The sequence below is a fragment of the Poecilia mexicana genome, unplaced genomic scaffold (assembly GCF_051168715.1).
Source record: "Poecilia mexicana isolate PSO_F unplaced genomic scaffold, ASM5116871v1 scaffold_16, whole genome shotgun sequence".
NCBI classification, from domain to species: Eukaryota; Metazoa; Chordata; class Actinopteri; order Cyprinodontiformes; family Poeciliidae; genus Poecilia; species Poecilia mexicana.
Genome location: NW_028263385.1, coordinates 10,970,359 through 10,998,061, shown reverse-complemented (window position 1 = coordinate 10,998,061; position 27,703 = coordinate 10,970,359). Strand labels below are relative to the sequence as shown.

General features: G+C 38.9%; 3 protein-coding genes across 3 annotated transcripts; all 3 read left to right on the top strand.

Annotated features, from left to right (window-relative positions):
* Window positions 1-273: 273 nt before the first annotated feature.
* Window positions 274-3,811, top strand: LOC106917678 (sialic acid-binding Ig-like lectin 8). The gene is made up of 5 exons (XM_088013990.1): window positions 274-617; window positions 746-1,063; window positions 2,662-2,761; window positions 2,851-2,917; window positions 3,596-3,811. The coding sequence occupies exons 1-5, from the start codon at window positions 365-367 to the stop codon at window positions 3,809-3,811; spliced, it is 954 nt and encodes a 317-aa protein (XP_087870116.1). The 5' UTR covers window positions 274-364.
* A 2,335-nt stretch (window positions 3,812-6,146) lies between these two features.
* Window positions 6,147-9,094, top strand: LOC106917679 (sialic acid-binding Ig-like lectin 13). Its single transcript, XM_014986839.2, has 6 exons — window positions 6,147-6,685; window positions 6,989-7,393; window positions 7,503-7,820; window positions 7,941-8,216; window positions 8,469-8,571; window positions 8,663-9,094. Exons 1-6 carry the CDS (start codon window positions 6,625-6,627, stop codon window positions 8,766-8,768), a joined length of 1,269 nt encoding a protein of 422 aa, XP_014842325.2. The 5' UTR covers window positions 6,147-6,624; the 3' UTR covers window positions 8,769-9,094.
* A 4,413-nt stretch (window positions 9,095-13,507) lies between these two features.
* On the top strand, window positions 13,508-18,889 carry LOC148154987 (sialic acid-binding Ig-like lectin 14). The gene is made up of 4 exons (XM_088013989.1): window positions 13,508-13,630; window positions 13,964-14,356; window positions 14,611-14,928; window positions 18,852-18,889. Exons 1-4 carry the CDS (start codon window positions 13,585-13,587, stop codon window positions 18,887-18,889), a joined length of 795 nt encoding a protein of 264 aa, XP_087870115.1. The 5' UTR covers window positions 13,508-13,584.
* Window positions 18,890-27,703: the final 8,814 nt, after the last annotated feature.

The following is a 27,703-nucleotide window of genomic DNA, read 5'->3' as shown; positions in this document are numbered from 1 at the left end:
GTTTTTATCAGGTAAAACATCCACTTTCAAATTTTCAACATCAAGTTTTAATTAAATTAAAATATGTTGTATTTCATTTTAGTTTACTGGGAAAGTGAAATCCACAATGAAATAATAACACAGAATGTACTTCTTTGCATATTTTTGAGATTCTAAATATCTGTCTTATTGAAGTTAGTCATAAACAAACCAGTGAAAGATGATATGTAATCTTTGGCTGACAGGTGCATTCGGTTCAGAGGAAAAGTCCTGTGAGAAGGGCAACTTCTGCATTACTCTTATCAAAGAAGTAACAGGAGAGGCTGGACTCTGTGTTGTGATACCATGTTCTTACGAAACCGATGAACAATTTACACCCAGACATATGGTTTGGTATAAAACCAAAGATCAGAAAGAGTCATGTGTGTTTAACTCTGACAACGATAAAGATACCGAAGCTGGGTTTAAAGGAAGAGTGTCGTTGTTGGAGCCTGATGTGAGTCAAAGGAACTGTAGCATCATGATCAATGATCTCACTGAGTCGGATTCTGGATACTATCACTTCAGAGTGAATGGGAATATGAATGGAAAATCTGATGGATTTTCATACCGCAAAACAACTGACGTTTCTGTCTCAGGTAGGACAATCTTTTCCTCCTTTGGTGTATTATGACTTCAGTTCAAAGAATCCTCGAGAATTTCTGTGTAACTCAATCAAAAAGGGAGTTTTTGAAATGATTCCACCTGTGATCTGTGTTTCCATCAGCGTTGAAGCAGAAACCCTCTGTGATGGTTCCTCCACTGACTGAGGGACAGCAGGCCACTCTGACCTGCACTGCTCCTGGTCTCTGCTCTGGGTCTCCTCCTAAAATCACCTGGATGTGGAGAGGAAAAGGAGAGAAAGACTCTCATATCATAGGAAACACAACTGCCTTAAAAACTGAGAATCTGACTGCTTTCACACAGAGACACAGTTCAACGCTGACCTTTAACCCTACAGCTGAACACCACAACACCAAACTCAGCTGCGCGGTCAGCTTCACTGCTGGCCCAACTGTGCAGGAGGAAACTCTGAAAGTGACCTGTGAGTAGTTAAATATAAAGAGCATGGCATTGTGCTGAATATAGTTGAAATTCAGATCTTTTAATAAAGCAACAAAGTTCAGGGATCCTAAACACTTCTGGATGTGTGCTCAAGTTGGAGCTGCTGACCTGTGTGTGTATTAGTGAGGGGTTCCCTCTACCCACCATAAATTGGTCACTGCCTTTGGACCACACTGAGGACTCTGTCACAGTGTCAGGTCAAGCTGTCCGCAGCACTGTGACACAAACTATCAAAAGCCATGAAAACATCAGCGTTAAATCTTTCAGCAGCCATGAAAACGGAAAAACAGAGAAAAAACTCACAATTCAAAACCTACCAGGTAAATGAAGCCACGCCTTTACAGGTGACACGTTTGTGCAACTTTTGATCATTTATATGCATGAGAGGGTAGATTGCATGAGTTTTGATGTTAGCCGCTTTTTGTTCTCTAGTATGCCATTCCTGTTACTGCCACCCACTGGGCAGCTTGTGAAAGTTCACAAATATCTGCTTCTACGTGAGCAGAAAAGCAAAATTCCTCAGGAAAATCTTGCCTGTACAGTTTTTATTTAGAAACTCCTACAGTTAACAAAAAAGTTGTTAGCATATAATCCAAATATAAATCAATCTATCTGATTATTTTTGTCAATGTTTGGATGCCAAGAATGTAGGAAGTGGAACTTGATGGGACTCAATAAATGATTGCAGCAGATGTGGTCTTTGGAGAGACGCCTGAGCAGAAACTTAAGTCAGAGAAAACTGTAATACCTCAAGTAATCTTTCAAGATTTTCTCATTTTTTTATTTGGGAAACAAGTGGAAACGACTATATGTTGAACCTATGCTTATATGTAAGGATGGATTCCAGACAGCTGTGCCTTTGCCCAGCCCATCAGATTGTGCAGTCAGAGAAGAGACTGCCTTGCTGGTCTATTCATGACCGTTGTGGTATTAGACTATAACTAAAAAATTTTTTTCTAACTAAAATACTATATTAATATTGTAATATGTTTTCACATTATTTCAAGTATGTGAGTATTAATATTTTTATTTTATTTTACTTAAAGCTCTACACAAGACATAAACATCAACAGAAAGGCAGGTGGAGCCAACATCTGAGTCAAATGAGGATGGTGCAAAGTTACAGGACCAAAGATTATCCATCAGAACTAAGATGAGAATGCAAAGAGCTTAATAGGGGATATGACATCATCATATAGCGAACAAGATAAAAAGTCAGAAACAAGTTAATCAGTCAAGCAAAATTCTGTTAGAAAATGCTCAAATTTATGGTCACCAAATAAAATTTTATAGTTTTCCCTCAAAGTTACATTATTAATGTGCAACGTGCTATTTTAAATCCAATAGCATGTTGTCCCCCTGTGTGGAAAGGTGAAAAATACATTAAAAATGTAGTTTGCCATAAGATGATTGAAAACAGGTATTTCAAGGAGTTATGACATATAAATGCAGGGTTTGTGAGAAGCATGTATATTTTTTACATTTTATTAAAAAAAGGAATTACTTTGCCTGAAAACCTTTGCATGGGCAAACCTGATAATTACACTTTATCTTAATTTTGTTTTGTCTTTTTGTCAGATGAGTCTTCAACAGTTCCCTGGATGGAAATCCTCATTGCCGTTTTTATCGGGGGATTTATTTTTATCCTTCTCTCTGTTATTGCCATGAAATATTACAGGTATATTAGCTCTGTTCATTGATCTTGTTAGCATGCAAAGCCAGCATAAACGTATTAAGCTTTTGCTGAGTGAATATATCTTTTCACAGAAAAAAACTGAAGAAGTCTGGAAATTCGGTTGAAACTCTTGAAGCGATCGCTCCAGATGATCCACAGGCAAGCTGCTTTTAAAATGTGAAATGTTGTTGGGGTTTTTTGCCAAAGGAAATTTGAGCGAGGCCTAATGATAAATACATATTTTTAATAGATTTTCATGAATTTATCTGGGTTAAAACTAGGAATCTCCAGCAGTAAATCATAACACATGTTAAGTTTACAAAAATCATATGTCCACTTAAAGGCCTCTGATAGCATTTAAGGAGCATTGTGCATTTTCATAGTTCTGGTTCTCAAAGCGCAGGTTAAAAAGACTTAATTAGAATATGTATATAGAAGACATGACTGAGGTATATAGGGAAGAAAAATTACAAAAGCTGCAGCAGGTGTAATCATTTCATTTCAAAGGCAGCACAGTTGCATTTCAAACAGACACTCAAATCTTACTTTGAATGAAAATTCCTCCATGTCATTAGTTATTAAACAAAGACGAAAATTTTGAACAACACCCTTCAAAACCTTACATATATAATACATAAAAGAGTAGAATAAAAACACGCTATATTTTCTCCTTTTTTCTTCTGTTCTTGGCAGGCCGTGACTTCAGCTCGATCCTTGACAAATGATATATGACAGAATAGCTGGCAGGGAATGAAAATTCACAAATTACTATCTGATTTGAGAAAATGTTTATTGTTTCAGCAATTATGTAATGCCATTCTTTTTTGTATCTTTCAGAGTTGTAGTGGTCAATCAGTGAACAAGGCTCAGGGTGAAGTCCAAGAAGGAGCAGTGAATGGAGCCTTGTCCCCTGAACTCAACAGTGTATCGAACAACCTGACGTATGCCACCATTGATCACTCCAAGTTTAACAGGCATCTCGAAAAGGAAGACAACCGAATGGAGAATGAGACGGAGTATGCAGAAATTCAGAAACAAAAAAAATTAGGCTGAGGACAAGAAGAATGAGGAGGATAACAACAACAAGACATTAAGCTTTAAGGAGGCTGTGCTTGGAGTCAAAGATTTTTTATTAACCCTATTTGGTATGTAGTCTATGACATAAAGAAGTGAAAAAAATGCCATAGTTTGATCGGAATCCTAATTTCCATTAATTGTGCTTTCTATTTATACTATAAAAAGACTTTGTGGCAAGTTAAAGGAAATTAAATTGTATTTATTAAAGGGATGCAAAAAGGCTTTTTTTTAAAATAAAAGCAATTTATACATAATTTAGCAATTAAATGTGTCAGAATTTATTAAAAGAAGATAGATATCATTTATTACTTTTGTAAGCCATTTATTAAGGGTGAATTGTATTTATGTTTTAACAATTTTAGGGGTGATTGTTGATTTTGTGCACACCAAATGTATAAACAACAATGTTTTATGATTGTGTTCTGTATTGTAGCGATGCCCTCTGACTGGCCAACATTTGTTTTTAGTTATTTTACTTTATTAAAACTTTGTATTACCATTTTATATCAAATTTAATTAATTATTCAATGATTTTTAGATGTGGTATAAAGACGATCAATGAAAAGTTATATATTATGCAAGCCTGTGTTTATATGAGCATCACCAATACATGTAAAAGTGGATGAGGTTTTAAGAAAAAAAAAAAAAGAAAGATGCTTGTTAAGCATGCATACAGAACAAAACACTTGCATAGCTTTTAGTAACAGCCAGCAGAGGGCAGCCTACCGCTAACATAAAGAGATTGCTGTGCTCAAAGCAATGGACAGTCAAAAGATTTTATATATTTACAGTTTCAGTGTAGTAGCTAAAATAAAGTGAATGATTTGGCTTTTAAATAAAGCAGATTCTGGTTTGTTCAGTCATTTTTCATGTGGATGTGGCTTGTCTTGATGAGGTGAAGCTTTGATCAGTGAATAGTGACTGGATGCATTGCTCATTCCATTTGTTTCTAACACTGAGACACTGTTGAAATAATCTTATATAAATGAAACTGTAAAACACAGAGTACATGTAATATTTGTTGCTCTGCTCTGGGTCTCAACTTTATGACAGAAAAAAAAATCAACAAAACCCAAATGTGCAAGTGAACTGTTATAAATTCACCTGGGAAGAATTTGAATACAATTTTTAAATAGTTGACATGCAATTATTACTTAGTCTTTCTTAAAATATTTGAAGCATTAACTACAACAAGGCAAACAATGCAGAAACAAAATGCATGTCACCATTAGCATTAAATTGTGTGATAAAGGATTATTAAAATAGGAAATCAATGTTGACACACTATACAATGCGTGGGAATGGTTACATGATGGAACTTATTACAGCTCAAGTATACAAGAGCTCTACTATCGACAAAATGCTTGTTGAATATCTCACCATACCACTCCACACGTGAACTGGAGTTAGATACCAACTCATATTAAGTACAAGTGAGACTTCTGACAAAACAACTGACAAAGTAGTGACATCTAAAACACCATGACGTCCACAGGCACAAAGGAAACCTCTGGTTGTTGGAAAAACAACTGTAAAGGATGGAAACTTTATGAATCCACCCTGCAGTGTTGGCAATTTCCCTCCTTCACTCATCATGTGGGTTTAACAGTCACCTAAACGACATTATTTTCAGAATTACAGCTGATTCTGTCACGTTTGGCATCTCAAACGTGCCATCTTACAGTCATTAAGAAGAAGATGCTATCAAGACACTTGTTGAATAATAGACTTACTATTATAACCAGAATTGCTGCAGTGGAGATGGAAAAGACTAAGTAGTCCAAGGTGAGTAATTTAATCAAAGATAGATGGTGGCATGTGGTTTGATAGATCAGATGTTGGAGCAACCAGACAATTTATGTCCTAAAAGGAGTCAGTGAGTTTTTAAGTGTATAAGTTGTCCCACAGAGGTTTCTCTAGCAAACAAGAGAACAATATTTCCTCATGAACAGTCTTCATGAGGAAAAATATGCACTTGTTAGATTAACTTTTGTTCACCATAAAGGTTTACAAATTTTGAAGATGATGATGTCCCAGTTAGCCTTAAACACATGGTGAGATGGTGGGATACAGCTCTGGGATCTAGGATCTGGAACTGGAGCTCCCTCAACTGGAAGGAATGGGTAATACATTTAGGAAGACAAATCGTAAATGGGGGAAGTGAGGTACTAATAAGTTGATACAAATGGTCTTTTCAGTTGTTAAAAGTCTGTGTCATCATTAGAAATATATATTTCTGCATTTCTGCAGCTCTCAGAAGACCATTCTGTTAAAACTGACTTTGCATTACTCTCAATGAGGGGGTAAAAACAGCTGAAGCTGGACTATGTGTTACAATACCATGTTCCTTCACCACTACTGATGGATTTACACCAAAAAATATTGTCTGGTTCAAATGCGAATCTCTGACATAATATTTCACAAATCACAAGGTTCCGTCAGCTCAAGTCATAACAATCCTGGGTTTAAATCATACTGATTAAGACTGTTGGTTCCAGTGAACATTACATTAATTAGGATGCTAAAGACTACTGCATTAGAACATAGTGTTAATTATACTTTTAACTAGTGTAAAAATCTATCTTAATTTAGCTGACTGCCAGAAAGAGCCACTCCTCATGATAAAATGTCTCAATGGTATAACTGAGTAAAAAAAAAAGAAAGAAAAAAAAATCACTTCCTGTATTGCTATATTTTGGCATCTCAAGACTGAACTTCCCACTGAAGCCATTTCTGCATTTTAATGCTGCACTGAAGGAACAGGAGAGTAACCACGAAAGAATCAAACCATGTTTACTTTCTTCTGGATGACATTGCTTTTCTTTTTGTGGGGTTCCACCAAAAACACAGGTATCAGGAGCATTTTCTTTCTCTTTTCTTTTTTTTTATGTAGTGCTTAAAGCAGTTTTTATGTGACAATGTTTTACTTTGATATTAAATCAATTTGTTTAGCTGATTAATGTAATCACAAAATGTTTGTTCATTCCTGTCAAGTTTTTAAAAACTTATAATCCTGACACTGTTACACAGTTTGTTGCTGCACTAATACAAATTAGTTAGATGAAAATAGCCTCAGTTTACAAAAGTTTTGTAGTAGATGCCACAGTTATCACAAAAACAAATGTATAACTATCTTTTCTTTCACATTAACAGTTGAATCAGCCCTTGGAAGACCGGTCTGTTCCGGTGGATACTGCATTACTCTCAGTGACGGAGAAATAACAGCTGAAGCTGGACTGTGTGTTGTGATACCATGTTTCTTCACTGTGGCTGATGGATTTACACCAAAAGCTATTGTCTGGTTTAAATGTGAACCATGGAGAAGGAGATGTGGTGATTCTGATGTAGTATTTCACACAAATCCTAACAAGGTTCCATCAGAATTTCTAGGACGAGTTTTACTGTTGGATCCTGATGTGAGTCAGGGGAACTGCAGCATCATGATCAATGACCTCAGCACATCTGATTCTGGATCATATCAGCTCAGAGTTAGTGGTTTTTACCAAGGAACGGCAGATGGAGTTATGTTCCCTTCAAGAACAAGTCTCTCTGTTAAAGGTATGAAACTTTGAGTTAAACATGCTCAAAAATGTATATCTTCCATCTAAATTTAAAATACTTGATAATATTGCCTATTGATTTTATTTGCCAACCATGTCTTCATCAGATCTATATCAGAGACCCACAGTGATGGTTCCTCCACTGACTGAGGGACAGCAAGCCACTCTGACCTGCACTGCTCCTGGTCTCTGCTCTGGGTCTCCTCCTAAAATCACCTGGATGTGGAGAGGAAAAACAGAGGACTATCACGTCACAGGAAGCATGGTTGCTTTAAAAGCTGACAATCTGACTGCTGTCACACAGAGACACAGCTCAACTCTGACCTTTAAACCTTCAGCTAGGCACAACAACACCAATGTAACCTGTGAGGTCAGCTTCCCTGGTGGCATAACCACAGAAAAATCAGTTTCTCTGAACGTAAGCTGTAAGTATGTTCTTTATCTTAATGTTTTTCTTCAATGTTTTTCTTCCAATTCTATAAATATGAAGTGTAAAATATCTATACCACGGCTATAAGATATGTTGCAAACACATGTGATTACAGTGTTGGCAAAAATCCTGAAAGGCTCTGGGTGTGTGCAACATGCAGAGGTCTTAACTTGTGTATGCATCAGTGAGGGGTTTCCTTCACCCACCATCACATGGCCACTACTAAAGGACCACACTGAGTACTCTGTCTTCAACATAGTGTCAAACCACACTGTCAACAGCACCCTGTCTCTTAGAAACCCTGGCAACATCAGTGTTGAATGTTTTAGCAACAATGAAAATTGGGAAGTCAAAGAAAACCTAATGGTGCATCGAGAGCTGTCAGAAGAAGGTACAACTTCCTTTAAACATGTATCTGGCATATTTATTTCCTCTTTTTAGATCAGAAACAGTGTGCTTTATGTATAATTGTGTAATGTTTGGGCAGATTCAGATATCAAAACAAAACATTACATTTTAAATTATGTTTGAGTTCATCTCATATCAACTTTTTAAGCTTCCTTAACTCAGATGTATATAAACCCTTCATTCAAACTCTGCTCCACAGAAACCCCAATTCACATGTATTTCTGTCATTTTACAGCTCATGAGAAACATGTTTCTGTCTTTGGAGTTCTTCCCTGGGTCATTGCTGGTGTTTCACTCAGTGTGCATGTTTTCTGTATGATCTACATTTATCACCTTTGGTAAGTTACATGATGTTTATTTCATGCTTTTGAGGCCAAATTACAGTATATGGGCTGTACAGTTGAAATAACGTGTTTGTTTTCTTCAAAGGAACACAAGAAAAAAAACAAAACTCACTGAAGATCAAACTTATGTGACTCTGCAAAAACGTGATACATCAGCAGAGTATGATGTTATTATCCAACGACCACGCTAACATGTCTCCAAAGATCGCTCTCACTTGGATCTTACATAAAGGAAATGTGTATATATATATATATATATATATATATATATATATATATATATATATATATATATATATATAAAATCAATTTTAGTATTTTACATGCAATAGAAGAGTGTGGATTTATGTTTTCTTAAAAAGAAAAACATTATTTGATACACAATTGCTAAATACAAGGCAATAGTAACTGTCTTTGGATAAGAATAAGATATATCATATAACAAGAATGATGAATTGCATAGGTTTGTTTTTCTGGAGTGCAGTCCTTCATTAAATAAAAATGGATGAGAGAGATCTATGGTTGGTCAGTTTATTTCTCGCCAGTACGGAAAACAGACCATCACCCCACTGGGATCTGCTCTGCTTTGAAGACACAGAGTGGAGTTGCACACATACACATCTTCTTTCTTGCAGAAAGAAAAAAAAACACACACCCTTCCTCTAATATGATCTCCTTAACCTTCCTTAAAGGAAGGAACAAACATGTTAGATAAAGAGTGCACACATTCAAGTGAGAAAGCCGTTGGCCATAGATGTGAACACTTTCCATAAGCTTATAGAATGAAACCATAAAATTCCTCTAGCTTGCTAATTTATTTGTTGCCCTTTTCCTCTCTTCAGTTGGGCAATTGAAATTAAATATCTTTTTTGTATTTTATTTTCACAAAATATCTTTTTTATGTTGAATATTTAATCATTTGTTGTCATGCCCAAACTTTTTGAGACCTTGAGCTACTTTTTCTCTCACCAGCCGGCTGAGCGCTACCACATGACACTGTCATGTCGGGTTTTAATCATCTGACCCACATGCAAGAACACCCACGGTACAAGGGAAATCGGTAAAATGATATTTATTGCAGAAAAAACCACAGTCAGAAAAAAAGGGGGAAGAAAATGGTCCGGAGTGGAATCGGTGCTTCTGGGTTGGAACTAGAGGGTGAGAGAGTACGGTGAGTTCAATGACCGGAGGGAATAGCAAACTGCAGGGAAAAACTGAACGTTCTTACTTTTAGCTGAGACGATCTGGACCGAAGAGAATCTGATGGTTCCTGGCCGGATATCTTTAAGTTGGGTGTTGCTGCTAATCTTAAAGGCGGCGGGGGCAGCACTGGAGGGCGGACGAGGTCAGGTCGAGTTTCTTGATGGCAGGAGAGAGGAGGGGCAGCCTGCGTGGAGATCTGGTCACAATGGTGGGGAACAGGGACTTGGGCATCCGGTAGGTATATTCCACCGGCGTCACAAGGAGAGGAAAGGTTGTAGGAGGAGAGGTTCTGCGCTGGAACTCCACAAAAGGGTTTCACAGCTTCCCTGTGGAGGCACAAAAAACAAAATCACTAGGAGTTCACAAAGAGCGATCACTGGAAGAATTCAGGTGGCCTGTAATACCAAAACTGGCAAAAACACTCTTGCACTGGTGTGTAGGCTGCCTCCTCTTCTTATACTCCTCTAGATGAGATCATGCAGAGCAGGTTATTCGCATCAGCTGGCCCACACCCTCTAGGAATAACCGCCAGGCGCCCCCTGAAGGATGGACGGAAAAACAGCAACCTCAACAACAAAAAAGAAACACCCAGGAACCCAACAGACACAAAGATTGTAAATGAAACTCTATTGCCTTCTTTTATGCAAGTTATAATACGGGTCCTTCTTTTATATAAGTTATAATACGGGTCCTTCTTTTATATAAGTTATAATACGGGTCCTTCAAAGGCCACAAATACGGACGACCAAGGGTGCGTTCACACTGCAGCTTGAAGTGACTCAATTCCGATTTTTGTATCCGATCTTTTCATGGCAGTGTGAACAGCACAGGTCGGATTCTTTTTCGAATGTGACCCATATCACTCGCTCCACCGTTAGCCTCCATGTTTTCTTCCGCAAACACTGAGCACTTCTTTTTATGGCAGTTGGCAGAACACTTAGAACACTGACGCTATTGCGCCCTCTACTGCGCATGTGGGACACTTTCAGGTCGTTTGCCCGTTTACACTGCAGAACGCATACAGGTCGCATTTACTGGCAGTGTAAACGGCCCCGGCAAAAAAATCGGAATTGCCAAAAAATCGGAATTGAGTCACTTCAGGCTGCAGTGTGAACGCACCCCAGAAGAGAGAAGCTTGAACACATGTTTCTAGTTTCAAGTTTCTAGTCTTCGGCTAGCCTCCATCTCGGCAATATGTTGCTTAGCAACTGTGACAACGTGAAGGACAGAGTGCCGAAGGAAATAAAACGGACTCAAAGTTTTTTTTTTTTTAACTCTTTATTTCTGTATTATTCTTCACTTTTTGTAATAAAGGCTGTTCCATAGTAAAAAAGAAATCTGTTTGTCTGATTCTAAAATGTTTAAACATGTATAGCAAGGAATGTAAGCAAATTATTCATTTTCAAATACTCTCCAGATCTCAGGAAATAAGACATTACAGTTAAGTAAAACTGTTATGTTTGAAGGCTTAGCTTTAATCAGTCAAACCTTTTTGCTCAGGAATAAATTAAATACTTTAGTGAACCATTTTTTTTACAGCTATTACCTGGCTTAATATCTCTGTTTCACCTCCAGTCATAGGGGAAAACTAGCGGGAGTTTTTAAAACGATTTGCCGGGAGACATGGGTTCTCTCTCGGTGTACCGAACCTGGAGCGCCCAGCCAGCTGGCGAGGGGAGCTGGCTGTTAATGGAGCGGGAGCACACATCTCCAATACTGATACTAGCACAATATTTACTGCTCATGGATTTAACATCCAACAGTCCACATCCATTATGCAAGTGGGTTGCTTAAATTTTTTCTATTAGTTTTATATTACTGAAATGTCTCTCCCTATGAGCAACAGTCAAAAGCAACATGCAACTACACATAAAGTAATCCAGACTTCTAAAAACGCTACGTAGTTGCATTTTATTCAAGCTGCAGTACATAACTTTAATTTAAAAAAAAAATGTTTTCTCTATATTAGTCAAAGTTGTCACCATGTCGTGGCAGTTTGTTATGAGACAGATAATCTGTGAAAACAATCAATCTCTTCCATCTCCTTCCTGAATTACTATTACTGGTTAAAGTAATGCACCGTTCTGACCAAAACAACCAGCTTTTAGCGCTGTCAATTAGCCTCATTCTCTCACTGCTAAATGTTCTAATGGTGGAGAAACAACTTATCATTACAAGAAACTGTTTATCTGCCATCATTGGTAGCTATGCTAACTAAACTGAGCATTCACATTTTGAATCTGCACAGCTCTGTGCTATGCTACCTGCAGCATGGCACAAATCGAGGGGGAGGAAGGATGAGCAGCACCACATGAGATTGTGATTGATAGCACTAAAACTCTCCTGCCACTGACTGGTTGTTTCTAGCACTGGGAGAAAGCAGAGGATTATAAATTAACACTCTTGCCTTTTTCTCTCTCTTTCCCTCTCTCTATTTTGTTTTTGAAAACCTGATTTTATAACTTCTCTTAGCAGCATAGTAACTGCCACAGTCGCTGCTGTATTTAGCTGCAGCTTCTACTGACTGTAGCTGCAAGCAGGAATGGACTATTTCATCCAGATTCAGGAGGGACTTCAGGGCAAAAAGAGATGTGTGTTTTTTGGTTTGGGAGGGGTAACATACAATTTTTACTGCTAAAAACAAGCAGTATGATTAATTTTGTATTTGACAGGAAACCGATTTTTTTTTATTTTATGTCTATGAACAAAATATAAATAATTAAATTGTGGAATGGCCCCCTGCTGGTCAGGGCCCCTAGAATCGTCATCACTTTTCATCCCTTTACTCGTGAAGATGATCAAACTCATGTGTCTCTACAAATATGGATTCATTCATTTTTCCCCTAAAGAAGGAGCTACTGTAATCAAAATGGTAGACTTGAAGCACAACGATAACTGCAATTTAAAAGCATAAAATGTACTGTAGCCAAATTTTCCATATCCTTAATCACTTATCACATCTCTTGCTGAGTTGCGCTGTGCTGCAGTTACAACGGTTCGCCACCAGTGGGCACATAGAGCACAGTGAGCAAGCACTCCTGACTCAGCGAACCAACGGCAACTTAGCACAGTAACGGCTGGTCAGCGGAGGCGCTCACTGTCGCTCTTGTTTAAACAGGTAAATGTCAATTAGCGCTGCTATTTGTGTTGACGGTCTCTTGTGGGGGAATTGAGCTGGAGTGGCGAGATATGTGTGGGAGTTTCGTGTGAACAATTCTTTGAATTATATTGTAAATATTTCTTTTTTGAATTATATTGTAAATATTTGTTTGTGAGGAGAGCCAACGGCAATTTAGCACAGTAACGGCTGGTCAGCGGAGGTGCTCACTGTCGCTCTTGTTTTAACAGAGTTCCTCAAAATAAATGAATGCAACAAACAATGCTTTAGCTCTCATCAGACTGATGAACAAAATAATTCAATGTTCATGTGTGTGGGTGGGTGTGGGAGAGTTAAAGAGAAAAAATCAGTACTTTCTTGCTGAACAAAGTTAAATATCAATTCAAACCTATAATGCCACAGAGGTGTGCAGTGTGTGAATTCTCTTGATGATTACAAATTTTAATTATTTACAGTCGCATTTATTTATCTTTACAAAAAAGATGAAAAGTCATAATTAGCAAAACTTTATCTAAAAAATTCATAAAGTGCAGCAATAGTGAAATGGAATCCAGTAAAGAAATGTTGCATTGTATGTATGATGTTATGCCTGAACTCTGCTTCAGTTTCAGTATTTTTCTGAAACTCCTGGATAAAAGTTTCTTCCCTGTTTGGAATGGACTGAAGGTTTCAAGCTTCAAATCAGGATGTTTGTTTTCATCTGGTTAATCGTGTCTCTCCCTTCTAACAATGGTAATGTATGAATCCTCTCATTTCTGAACATGAATCAGTACTAAAATTAAAGACACTAAATGTATATGTATTCATATTTGCTTGCTACGATATTTATAGCAAGTCCCTCAAGTGTATATATTTGTTCCACAAATTTGCAAATAATTACAATGTATTTATTATGTGCAGATCACTCAAGGAAAAAAATAATGGTTAATGTTTAAAAAACCTTATAAATAGAATCTGGTTTGTATAAACATTGATAAGAAACTATCACTACTTTGACAATGTTTCATTTCATTGAAATATTTTTTTTTAACAAATCCTGAGTTTAATTATTTTTCTTACTAACAGATGCATTGCAAAGGGAAAAGTCCTGTAAGCCTGAAGGTTATTGTGTTACTTTCAATGAGGACGAAATAAGAGCAGAGGTTGGACTCTGTGCTGTGATACCATGCACTTTCACATCTCTCTTTGCACCCGAACATATTGTTTGGTCTAAATGTGATAGTGCCAGCTGTTACTATCCTGAGATTATATTTCACTCTGACAAGAACAAGGACAACATTCAGCCTGGGTTCAAAGGTCGAGTGTCACTGGTGGAACCGGATGTTGCTCAGAAGAACTGCAGCATCATAATCAATGATCTCAAGGAATCTGATTCTGGAAGCTATCGGCTCCGAGTTGAGGGAAAAGCAACAGGAGAAGCATTTTCATATGAGGAAAAACCAACACTATTAGTAACAGGTAGGGAAACAAAATAAACTTCAGTATAATGTCATCATATTTCTAAACATGATAAAAATATTTTGCTTTTTACTTTTTTTATTTACCTCTGAGATAAGATTGATTGTAAAAGTTTATTTTTGACAAAAGTCAGTTTTTCATTTTGTTTTTCCAAGTGTAAGACATCATCTAGTTTTTCAATCTGTCTCATCAAATTTAAGATAATAAAACTAACTGGTTTTGTGAGTTTTCATTCAGTGAACTGTTTCCATCAGAACTGAACCAAAAGCCCTCAGTGATGGTTCCACTGACTGAGCGACAGCTGGTCACTCTGACATGCACTGCTCCTGGTCTCTGCTCTGGGTCTCCTCCTAATATCACCTGGATGTGGAGAGGAAAAGGAGAGAAATACTCTTTCATCAAAGGAAACATCACTGCTTTAAAAACAGAGAATCTGACTGCTGTCACACAGAGACACGTCTCAACTCTGTCCTTTAACCCTTCAGCTAAGCACAACAACACCAATGTAATCTGTAAGGTCAGCTTCCCTGGTAACATAACCAGAGAAGTGTCAGTTTCTCTGAACGTAAGCTGTAAGTATGTTCTTTATCTTAGTGAGATTCAATGTTTGTTTGTTTCTTTTTTTCTTTCCAATTTTATAAATATGAAGTCTAAACTATCTGTACCACGGCTATAAGATATGTTACAAACACATGTGATTACAGTGTTGGCAAAAATCCTGAAAGGCTCTGGGTGTGTGCAACATGCAGAGGTCTTAACCCAGGGGTGCCCAAACTTTTTGAGAGCAAGATCTACTTTTTCTCTCACCGCCGCTTGAGATCTACCTCATGACACAAAGACATAAAAATTGCAAATTAAACACTATTGACTTATTTTATATGCGAATATGCATCAGTTTTAGCAGAAATAATAAAGTGACAGAAAACCTAACGCAGTTTCTTCCTCAGTGAGATTCTGACACTGGGAGGAGGTCACTGGTTTCTCAGTCAGAAGCTGGTTGCAAACCTGAGGCCAGCAGGTGTCAGTCAGTCATGGTAGATCTGAACTTTGGTTTGATGACCTCAGTATGAGAAACTAACCAAAGGGTAAAGGCAAATCTTCGGAAGTCAGGATTAATTTAATTAATTAATTAAACGTTTGGGCAGATTCAGATATCAAAACAAAACATTACATTTTAAATTACGTTTGAGTTAATCTCAAATCAACTTTTTAAGCTTAGAAGCTTTTAAGCTAACTATTCAAACCCTTCATTCAAACTAATCCACAGAAACCCCAATTCACATGTATTTCTGTCATTTTACAGCTCATGAGAAACGTGTTCCTGTCTTGGTAGTTCTTCCCTGGGTCATTGCTGGTGTTTCACTCATTGCACATGTTTTCTGTTTCACCTACATTTATCACCTTTGGTAAGTTACATGATGTTTATTTCATGCTTTTCAGGCCAAATTACAGTATATGGGCTGTACAGTTGAAATAACGTGTTTCTTTTCTTCAAAGCAAAACAAGAACATGACCAAAACTCACTGAAGATCAAACTTATAGGTCTCTGCAAAAACATGATACATCAGCAGAGTATGATGTTATTGTCCATCGACCACGCTAACATGTCTCCAGAGATCGCTCTCACTTGGATCTTACATAAAGGAAACCATATGTATATTTTTTAATCAATTTTAGTATTTTACATGAAAAAGAGGAGTGGATTTATGTTTTCTAGAAAACAAAAAATGATTTGATACACAATTGCTAAATACAAAGATATAGTAACTGTCTCTAGATAAGAATAAGATATATCATATAATATAACAAGAATGATGCATTGCATAGGTTTGTTTTTCTGGAGTGCAGTCCTTCATTAAATAAAGATGGATGAGAGAGATCTATGGTTGGTCAGTTTATTTCTCGCCAGTACGGAAAACAGACCATCACCCCACTGGGATCTGCTCTGCTTTGAAGACACAGAGTGGAGTTGCACACATACACATCTTCTTTCTTGCAGAAAGAAAAAAAAACACACCCTTCCTCTAATATGATCTCCTTAACCTTCCTTAAAGGAAGGAACAAACATTTTAGATAAAGAGTGCACACATTCAAGTGAGAAAGCCGTTGACCATAGATGTGAACACTTTCCATAAGTTTATAGAATAAAATTCCTCTACAGTTTGCTAATTTATTTGTGGTTCCTTTGCTCTTTTCCTCTCTTAGGTTGGGCAATTGAAATCAAATATATTTGTTTCTATTTTATTTTCACAAAATATCTTTTTTGTGTTGAATATTTAATCATTTGTTGTCATGCCCAAACTTTTTGAGACCAAGAGCTACTTTTTCTTTCACCAGCCGGCTGAGCGCTACCACATGACACAAAGATTGTAAATGTATTGTATTTTATATATGAATATACATCACTTATAGCAGACATATTAAAGAGATAGAAAATCTAACTTCTGACACATTGAGGGGGTTGCTAGTTTGTCCTAGTCAGGCCAGCAGGTGTCAGTCTTGAACACAACAGTGGTTGATAATTTCACACCTGCTCTGCTAGTGACCTCTCAGATAGTCGGTCTGTTGGTCACCTATTTTTTGTTAATGGAGCCAAAACACACAGAATCGGCGCAACACCTTATTCAAACAATAATCACAGTGACTATTCTTTTTGTGGGATTATTTATTGAGTTCTTTTTCTTGTCTTTTAAAAACATTTAGGATCTTAGTGAATATTTTGATTTGTGTGTGAGAAGAGATCGTCTCACCCTCCTGGTGGAGTTCAGTTTTTTGTCACCAAAAGACGCTACTGCCGAGATCAACTCATAACCTTCCTCAGATCGACTAGTGAATTGTGACCGCTGTATTGGGCACCTCTAACAGCAGCAATCTTATTTTGCATACAGCCACAAATGTCAATTTAAATTTTCAGATAAAGAGACTCGGTGAAAATTAACTCTTTGGTGCAAAACATTGATTGAAAATTGATTTATTCACTGCATGTTTAAGTCTGTTTGTGTAAGGCTGAGATGGAACTGTACATGAAAACGGCCCTTGAAACTAATCAGACTATCAACACAAAGGAGATACAATCAAAACTGTCAGTTATTACCCCGTGATAATAACTCAGAAATAGTCCAAATAGTTTGGATGTATTCTTTTTATTTCTTTCCTTTTTACGGAAAGTTTCTGTTTATATCATAGGTTTATAGGTTTATTACACTTGGTGTAAGGGTTTAGAAAGACAAACCAGCATAAAATGGGAAAATGTATAGGTAAATATTAGTAACTGTTACTTCTGACTGCCACTTTGACTTTGATTTTTTTAATGACAGTAGGGACTCTAAAGTTTCAAGTGTTTAGGGGTAGGAGTTTATAAGTTCTCACTTCTTCCTACCCCATTTTGAGCATGATATGTTAACTGAAACAAAAAAACTGTATTTTCTCTTCTTTTTTATGCACTTCTTGTTACTGTGCACTATTTTATTTTTATATTTGTATCATGTTTGAATAAATTTCATTTCATTTCATTTCATTATTGTACATTTCTATCTTAAAGAAAAATATATAAAACGTCTGATATTTCACAACAAGATATTAACATACATGGAAAACCCTCACGAAAGCCTTATGTAATAACAGAAAGTATGATGGCCACAAAAAAAGGCTTACAGTATTCAATTATGCCGCATGAACCGATTAGTGCATTGTTGCAAGAGAACGTAAAACCTATTGCGAGGTAAGGCAAAGGAAAAAAAAATATCCCCATGTTCCTCAGAGGGCTCTGTAACATCAGACCTGCAGAAAGGTAATGAGACAGACAATTATACTGCCGTCAGAAATCCCAGTCCAGCTAGATTGCCTGCAGTTGCTGCTGAACAGTCATGAGAATACACAATGAGCAGCAGAGGACTCAACACTCTATTTGGCAATGATCCTTTACTTAAAGTGGAGTGGACATCTTTGCAGTTTTGTGCTTATAAATGGTAAATGGCCTGAAGTCCAGATGATCCTAAAGTGTTCCACACTACATTCACTCACTCATCCATTCATAAATACATGAATGGATTTATGTATCCATAAATTTGTAGTCTGACAAAAGTGAAGCTGATCTTCATATGGCCCATTTGATAAATCACATTATGTTGATTTTGTGTTCCCATGCCCAATTATTTTATTAGGCTGTATATTTGCAATAACAATGTTTTTCTTTTTTTCAAAGGAACACAAGAAAAAAATGCAAAGCCCACTGAGAACGATCAAACTAGCATGATTCCTCAAATATTCTTTTATTGATTTCTACCTCAAATAAGAAGCTAAATGAAAATGATAGACCACTAAGTTGAATAATGTCTGTGAATTAGACACATAAAAACAACGCTATGAAAGTTGCTAAGTGTCATGATCTGGGTTTCTGTGTGTTTATTTTTGAGTTCTTCTGTGTTCAGTCCTGTTTTCCCTGTGTAGTCCTGTTCCCTGTGAGTCTCTGTCCTCCCTGTTGATTGCTCCCCAGGTGTGTCGTATCCCCCTGATTACCCTGTGTGTATTTAGCCCCACCTGTTGTCTGTGTTGTTGTCAGATCCTCGTCATTTGTAACTGTTTCCCTGTGCCGTCAGTCGACGTCTGTTTATGGGTCGTACGCAGTTGAACTGTTAAGTCCTGCATCGACCTAAGCTCGTGTACATGTCTGTTATCCAGTTGCTACCGGTATTAGCTGTGTGCTAACTTTCTGCCGTGCTGCCTGTTCAAGACTGTGAGCTACATCATTAAATTCATCATTCTCATTTTACCTGGGTCTACCTGCGTTTCCTCACCACCGCAACCACATCGTTCATGACAGTAGGATCTGACCAGACTGCGGTGAGGAACGCAACCTAGTCCACAATGGACCCAGCAGACCGTCGTTCCCTGTTAAGGGAGATCAGGAAGTACGACGTCGAAATGGCAAATTCGAGTTCCCTGTTCAGCCGCCTCAACGCCACCACACGTATGGCGGTCCACCTGGACAGATGGATCCAGTTTCTTCCTCTGCTGGGTTTGGAGGACTTCTACAAAGAAGTAGAGCAGGAACGGCAGGCAGTGGTGGCTGCGCTGGCTGCAAGATCTAAGCCAGCACCACCAGCTCCAGCGTCTGCCACAGTCTGTCCGTCTCCTGCCGCACTTACCTGCTCGCCAGAGTCCGCCGCAGCTGCGGCGTCCCTGCCTCCCGAGCTTCCTCCCCCCGAGCCAGAGCTCCCCGAGTCCGCTGCCGGAGCGCAGCTTCCCCCCGAGCCAGAGCTCCCCGAGTCCGCTGCCGGAGCGCAGCTTCCCCCCGAGCCAGAGCTCCCCGAGTCCGCTGCCGGAGCGCAGCTTCCCCCCGAGCCAGAGCTCCCCGAGTCCGCTGCCGGTGCGCAGCCTTCCCCCGAGCCAGAGCTCCCCGAGCCTGCTGCTGGAGCGCAGCCTTCCCCCGAGCCAGAGCTCCCCGAGCCTGCTGCCGGAGCGCAGCCTTCCCCCGAGCCAGAGCTCCCCGAGCCCGCTCCGCCCGAGTTTCCTGAGTCTGCTCCGCCCGAGTTTCCTGAGTCTGCTCCGCCCGAGTTTCCTGAGTCTGTTCCCCCCGAGTTTCCTGAGTCTGCTCCGCCCGAGTTTCCTGAGTCTGCTCCGCCCGAGTTTCCTGAGTCTGCTCCGCCCGAGTTTCCTGAGTCTGCTCCGCCCGAGTTTCCTGAGTCTGCTCCGCCCGAGTTTCCTGAGTCTGCTCCGCCCGAGTTTCCTGAGTCTGCTCCGCCCGAGTTTCCTGAGTCTGCTCCGCCCGAGTTTCCTGAGTCTGCTCCGCCCGAGTTTCCTGAGTCTGCTCCGCCCGAGTTTCCTGAGTCTGCTCCGCCCGAGTTTCCTGAGTCTGCTCCGCCCGAGATCCCAGCCGGCCTTCCTGCCGGCCCGGCGGACCCGCCTCCACGTCTCGGCTTTCTGCGCCGGAGACGCCGCCCGGCGGACCCGCCTCCACGTCTCGGCTTTCTGCGCCGGAGACGCCGCCCGGCGGACCCGCCTCCACGTCTCGGCTTTCTGCGCCGGAGACGTCGCCCGGCGGACCCGCCTCCACGTCTCGGCTTCCTGCGCCGGCGACGCCCGGCGGACCCGCCTCCACGTCTCGGCTTCCTGCGCCGGAGACGACGCCCGCCGGACCCGCCTCTGGGACTCCGCTTCCTGCGCCGGCGACGCCCGCCGGACCCGCCTCTGGGACTCCGCTTCCTGCGCCGGCGACGCCCGCCGGACCCGCCTCCGGGACTCCGGTTTCTGCGCCGGAGGCGCCGCCCGCCGGACCCGCCTCTACGTCTCCGTTTCCTGCGCCGGCGGACGAGACCGCCGTACCCGCCTCCTCGCTTCCTGCACCGGCGGACGAGACCGCCGGACCCGCGTCCTCGCTTCCTTGCTTCCTCGCCCACCCTGATGGGTAGTTTTGTTTTGTGTTGGACTGTTTTTGGTTCTGGACTCTAACCCGCCTCCCGTCGCCCCTCTGTCCCCCCTGTTGGGATGATTTTTGTTTTTTGGGACTGTTTTCTGGACTCTAGCCCTCCTGCCATCGCCCCTCCGCCCACCCTGTTGGGTCGTTTTTGGTTTTTTGGACTCTTCTGTTGGGCGTCTGGTAGCCGCCCCTTGAGGAGGGGGTACTGTCATGATCTGGGTTTCTGTGTGTTTATTTTTGAGTTCTTCTGTGTTCAGTCCTGTTTTCCCTGTGTAGTCCTGTTCCCTGTGAGTCTCTGTCCTCCCTGTTGATTGCTCCCCAGGTGTGTCGTATCCCCCTGATTACCCTGTGTGTATTTAGCCCCACCTGTTGTCTGTGTTGTTGTCAGATCCTCGTCATTTGTAACTGTTTCCCTGTGCCGTCAGTCGACGTCTGTTTATGGGTCGTACGCAGTTGAACTGTTAAGTCCTGCATCGACCTAAGCTCGTGTACATGTCTGTTATCCAGTTGCTACCGGTATTAGCTGTGTGCTAACTTTCTGCCGTGCTGCCTGTTCAAGACTGTGAGCTACATCATTAAATTCATCATTCTCATTTTACCTGGGTCTACCTGCGTTTCCTCACCACCGCAACCACATCGTTCATGACAGTAAGTAGCTTTAGCCGCAGAAAAAGAGCAAAGCTTCAACATACTTACAAACCAACTTCCGGTAACTACTTTACCACGCCGTGAAGATGATCAAACTCGTGTCTCTACAATTATGGATTCATTCATTTTTCCCCTGAAGAAGGAGCTACTGTAATCGAAATGGTAGACTTGAAGCACAATAATGACTGCAATTTAAAAGCATAAAATATAATCTAGCCAAATTTTCCATATCCTTAATCATTTATCACATCTCTTGCTGAGTTGCGCTGTGCTGCAGTTACAACGGTTCGCCACCAGTGGGCACATAGAGCACAGTGAGCAGCACTCATGACTCAGCGAGCCAACGGCAACTTAGCACAGTAACGGCTGGTCAGCGGAGGCGCTCACTGTCGCTCTTGTTTAAACAGGTAAATGTCAATTAGCGCTGCTATTTGTGTTGACGGTCTCTTGTTGGGGAAGTGAGCTGGAGTGGCGAGATATATGTGTGGAAGTTTCGTGTGAACAATTCTTTGATTTATATGGAAATATTTTTTGAATTATATTGTAAATATTTGCTTGTCAGGAGAGCCAACGGCAATTTAGCACAGTAACGGCTGGTCAGCGGAGGGGCTCACTGTCGCTCTTGTTTTAACAGAGTTCCCAGGCACGTGCAGAGAGGGGGGCTGGGGTTGCTTGAGCACCTGCCCTTTTTGCTCCTTGCTCCAAAGTGCCCTTTTGGTCAATTTTTTTTTTTTGTATTATTAATTTCAAAGCCCTCTTCTGACACATAATAAGTACTAAAATTATTTTTTTTGTTGTGTTTTGTTTTTTTTTGTACAACATAATAAGCCGTCCGGTCACCTTGTTACCTTTGACCTTTTGCCCGTGACGCATGTTGCCTCTAGCGCAGTGAGATAAGGCGGCTAACTGGAGCTCAACGTAGCGAACGTTCCAGATTACAGAACAGTTTTTGGTGAATTTTATATATATATATATATATATAACGTTTTTGGTGAATAAAGTGGAGTAGACTTGCTACTTGTCAGATGACGGAAAACGTTGAAGTATCGTTTCTGCTTCAGCACGGAGTCGCGGTTTAAGCAGAGAGGTAATGAAATACAACAGACACTGACAGGCCTCTTCATCTGCTTTTCTCTGAAGAATTACTGAACGGGAGGAGACAGCCAGGTGAGGAAAAACTGTTCTTATCTATTGATTCAGTATTTTTATCATACAGACATTAGGCTGCTGTTGTTGTACTATTAGCTAGCTGCTAGCTAACGACTTTGCTAGCAAAGCTAGATAACTGAAAAGCTTCTTCCCTGTGTACGAGGCACATCGCCCGTCCAAAACTTATCATCTCCATAATGTCCGATCTTCTAATTTCCTTTACTGCATAATGTACATTGCATTTATTCTGGCGCTAGGTAAAAAATATCTTGAAGGAGAATAGCACTTAAATAAAAGTCCAACAAGGATATTCATTTAGAATTAAAAATAACTCACCCTGAATTATGATGATAGATATAATGTATGTCATTAATGAAGGGGAAAAAACTCAACCCAGACTTTAAGTTTAGGGTCTGGTTGGCAGAGTATGTAATAAAAAATTTTCCCCATTTATTCAATGGGAAAAAATAAACTAACCTCAGTTAAGTAAAATAAAATTGTAATCAAAACTTTTGGAATTGTAATGATTTCTTTTTTAAAAACAAGTTGTTTTGTTTAAATAACTTTTTTTTAATTAAATAATTTTTTGTCTTGTGAACTTAAAAAGTTATTTGCCAAACATAAACTTTTATTTGCACACATCAGAAATCTTTTGTTGCGATTTTGGGTCCTGCCCATGACGTCATGTGAGTATCACAAGCAAAACTTTGAGTCAAATAAAAACTTAGAATATCAAGAAAAGATTTCTGACATGCACAAATGAGTTTGTTTTGCAAAAAAATAAAAAATCCCTTCATGAGACAAATGTGTGATTTAAATGTTTAAAAAAGTTGTAAGTAAAACTCAGTAGGCTTTTCTCATGGTGACATGCATTAACAATTCAAATTTTGCTTTTGTTTTTTTCTTTTTTTCTGCAGTTCCACCTTAAAGTTTGATGCAGCTCTGCTTTCCTGAATGGACCATCTTCATCTCCACTGCAGCAAACAGGCAGCTCTTTTTTATATAGATTACAGTCCACTAAAATGTTGCATTGTGCCCTTGTTTATATTTTTAATAGTGTAATTCTGTAAAGACAAAATATGTAAATCAGAACTAAACCACCAGCTCTGATTTACATATCTTGCTAAATTGCGGGTTTGGATATTGCAATACTTTCCTATAACAAAATAGACCTGCAGAAAGAAATTACTAATAAAATATCTTACATATGTATAGCTGTATGCTCTGTATAGAGATTTACCTTAGCTTTGATTGTATATTTCACAATTTTGTAATTTATCATTGTTTATTAAACTCTGAAAGCTGAATGGCTTTGTTAATATTCTGTCCTATAGAATGCGGTAAGATGTGCCCTTTTTTTTTTTAGCACCTGCCCCTTTAGTGGTCTCTGCACGGCCCTGAGAGTTCCTCAAAATAAATGAATGCAACAAACAATGCTTTAGCTCTCATCAGACTGATGAACAAAATAATTCAATGTTCATGTGTGTGGGTGTGTGTGGGAGAGTTAAAGAGAAAAAATCAGTACTTTCTTGCTGAACAAAGCTAAATATCAATTCAAACTTATAATGCCACAGAGGTGTGCAGTGTGTGAATTCTCTTGATGATTACAAATTGTAATTATTTACAGTCGCATTTATTTGTCTTTACAAAAAAGATGTAAAGTCATAATTAGCAAAACTATCTAAAACATTCATAAAGTGCAGCAATAGTAAAATGAAATCCAGTAAAGAAATGTTGCATTGTATGTATGATGTTATGTCTGAACTCTGCTTCAGTTTCAGTATTTTTCTGAAACTCCTGGATAAAAGTTTCTTCCCTGTTTGGAATGGACTGAAGGTTTCAAGCTTCAAATCAGGATGTTTGTTTTCATCTGGTTAATCGTGTCTCTCCCTTCTAACAATGGTAATGTATGAATCTTCTCTTTTATGCACATGAATCAGTACTAAAATTAAACACACTAAATGTATATGTATTCACATTTGCTTGCTACACTATTTATAGCAAGTCCCCCAAGTGTATATATTTGTTTCACAAATTTACACATGATTACAATGTATTTATTATGTGCAGATCACTCAAGGAAAAATTAATGGTTAATGTTTAAAAAACCTTATAAATAGAATCTGGTTTGTATTAACATTGACAAGAAACTATCACTACTTTGACAATGTTTCATTTCATTGAAATATTTTTTTTTAACAAATCCTGAGTTTAATTATTTTTCTTACTAACAGATGCATTGCAAAGGGAAAAGTCCTGTAAGCCTGAAGGTTATTGTGTTACTTTCAATGAGGACGAAATAAGAGCAGAGGTTGGACTCTGTGCTGTGATACCATGCACTTTCACATCTCTCTTTGCACCCGAACATATTGTTTGGTATAAATGTGATAGTGCCAGATGTTACTATCCTGAGATTATATTTCACTCTGACAAGAACAAGGACAACATTCAGCCTGGGTTCAAAGGTCGAGTGTCACTGGTGGAACCGGATGTTGCTCAGAAGAACTGCAGCATCATAATCAATGATCTCAAGGAATCTGATTCTGGAAGCTATCAGCTCCGAGTTGAGGGAAACAGTACAAAAGATGTATTTACATACAAGGAAAAAGCAACACTATTAGTAACAGGTAGGGAAACAAAATAAACTTCAGTATAATGTCACATCATATTTCTAAACATGATAAAAATATTTTGCTTTTTACTTTTTTTATTTACCTCTGAGATAAGATTGTAAAAGTTTATTTTTGACAAAAATAAATTTTTCATTTGTTTTTCCAAGTGTAAGACATCATCTAGTTTTTCAATCTGTCTCATCAATTTTAAGATAATAAAACTAACTGGTTTTGTGAGTTTTCATTCAGTGAACTGTTTCCATCAGAACTGAACCAAAAGCCCTCCGTGATGATTCCAATGACTGAGGGACAGCAGGTCACTCTGACCTGCACTGCTCCTGGTCTCTGCTCTGGGTCTCCTCCTAACATCACCTGGATGTGGAGAGGAAAAGGAGAGAACGACTCTTTCATCAAAGGAAACATCACTGCTTTAAAAACAGAGAATCTGACTGCTGTCACACAGAGACACAGTTCAACTCTGTCCTTTAACCCTTCAGCTAAGCACAACAACACCAATGTAATCTGTAAGGTCAGCTTCCCTGGTAACATAACCAGAGAAGAGTCAGTTTCTATGAACGTAAGCTGTAAGTATGTTCTTTATCTTAGTGAGATTCAATGTTTTTTTCAATTTTATAAATATGAAGTGTAAAATATCTATACCACAGCTATAAGATAAGTTACAAACACATCTGCTTACAGTGTTGGCAAAAATCCTGAAAGGCTCTGGGTGTGTGCAACATATGTTAACCTGTGTATGCATCAGTGAGGGGTTTCCTTCACCCACCATCACATGGCCACTATTATGTTGACGACAGAGTACTCTGCCACACAAGAGGAACACTGTTGTCAACATAGTGTCAAACTACACTGTCAACAGCAACAATTTCTCTTAGAAACCCTGGCAACATCAGTGTTGAATGATTTAGCAGCAATGAAAATTGGGAAGTCAAAGAAAACCTAATGGTGCATCGAGAGCTGTCAGAAGAAGGTACAACGTCCTCGTGTCTGGCATGTTAATTTCCTCTTTCTAGATCAGAAACAGGGTGCTTTATGTATAATTTTGTAATGTTTGGGCAGATTCGGATATCAAAACAAAACATTACATTTAAAATTACGTTTGAGTTCATTTCAAATCAACTTTTTAAGCTTTTAAGCTAAGTATTCAAACCCTTCATTCAAACTCTGCTCCACAGAAACCAGAATTCACATGTATTTCTGTCATTTTACAGCTCATGAGAAACATGTTTCTGTTTCGGAAGTTCTTTCCTGGGTCATTGCTGGTGTTTCACTCAGTGTGCATGTTTTATGTATGATCTACATTTGTTACTTTCGGTAAGTTACATGATGTTTATTTCATGCTTTTCAGGCCAAATTATAGTTTATGGGCTATACAGTTGAAATAACGTGTTTCTTTTCTTCAAAGCAAAACAAGAAAAAAACCAAAACTCACTGAACATGATACAGCAGCAAAATATGTCCAACGACCACGCTAACATGTCTCCAGAGATCGCTCTCACTTGGATCTTACATAAAGAAAACCATATGTATATTTTAAATCAATTTTAGTATTTTACATGCAAAAGAGGAGTGGATTTATGTTTTCTAGAAAATAAAAAAAAATTATTTGATCCACAATTGCAAAATACAAAGAAATGGTAACGGTCTCTAGATAAGAATAAGATATATAATATAACAAGAATGATGCATTGCATAGGTTTGTTTTTCTGGAGTGCAGTCCTTCATTAAATAAAGATGGATGAGAGAGATCTATGGTTGGTCAGTTTATTTCTCGCCAGTACGGAAAACAGACCATCACCCCACTGGGATCTGCTCTGCTTTGAAGACACAGAGTGGAGTTGCACACATACACATCTTCTTTCTTGCAGAAAGAAAAAAAACACACCCTTCCTCTAATATGACCTCCTTAACCTTCCTTAAAGGAAGGAACAAACATTTTAGATAAAGAGTGCACACATTCAAGTGAGAAAGCCGTTGGCCATAGATGTGAACACTTTCCATAAGTTTATAGAATAAAATTCCTCTACAGTTTGCTAATTTATTTGTGGTTCCTTTGCTCTTTTCCTCTCTTAGGTTGGGCAATTGAAATCAAATATATTTTTTTCTATTTTATTTTACCTCAAATAAGACGCTAAATGCAAATGGTAGACCACTAAGTTCAACAATGTCTGTGAATTAAAGGCATTAAAACAACGTTATGAAAGTTGCTAAGTAGCCTTAGCCACAGAAAAAAAAGCAAAGCTTCAACATACGTCCAAACCAACTTCCCCATTCTTAACGGTACAGAAACAGGAAGAACTATAGAAAGAAGACAAGAAAGGAGTTTCACCTTCATTGAAGAGATTTACTGAAGATGAAACAGAGGTAAATAAAACTTTGATTAATGCAAAGCTTTACCCCACATTATAGACTGATAAACAGTACTTTCTTGCTGAATGAAATGAAGTTAATATAATGATTACAAATATAAATATTCATATTTATATGCATTCGTGTTTACTG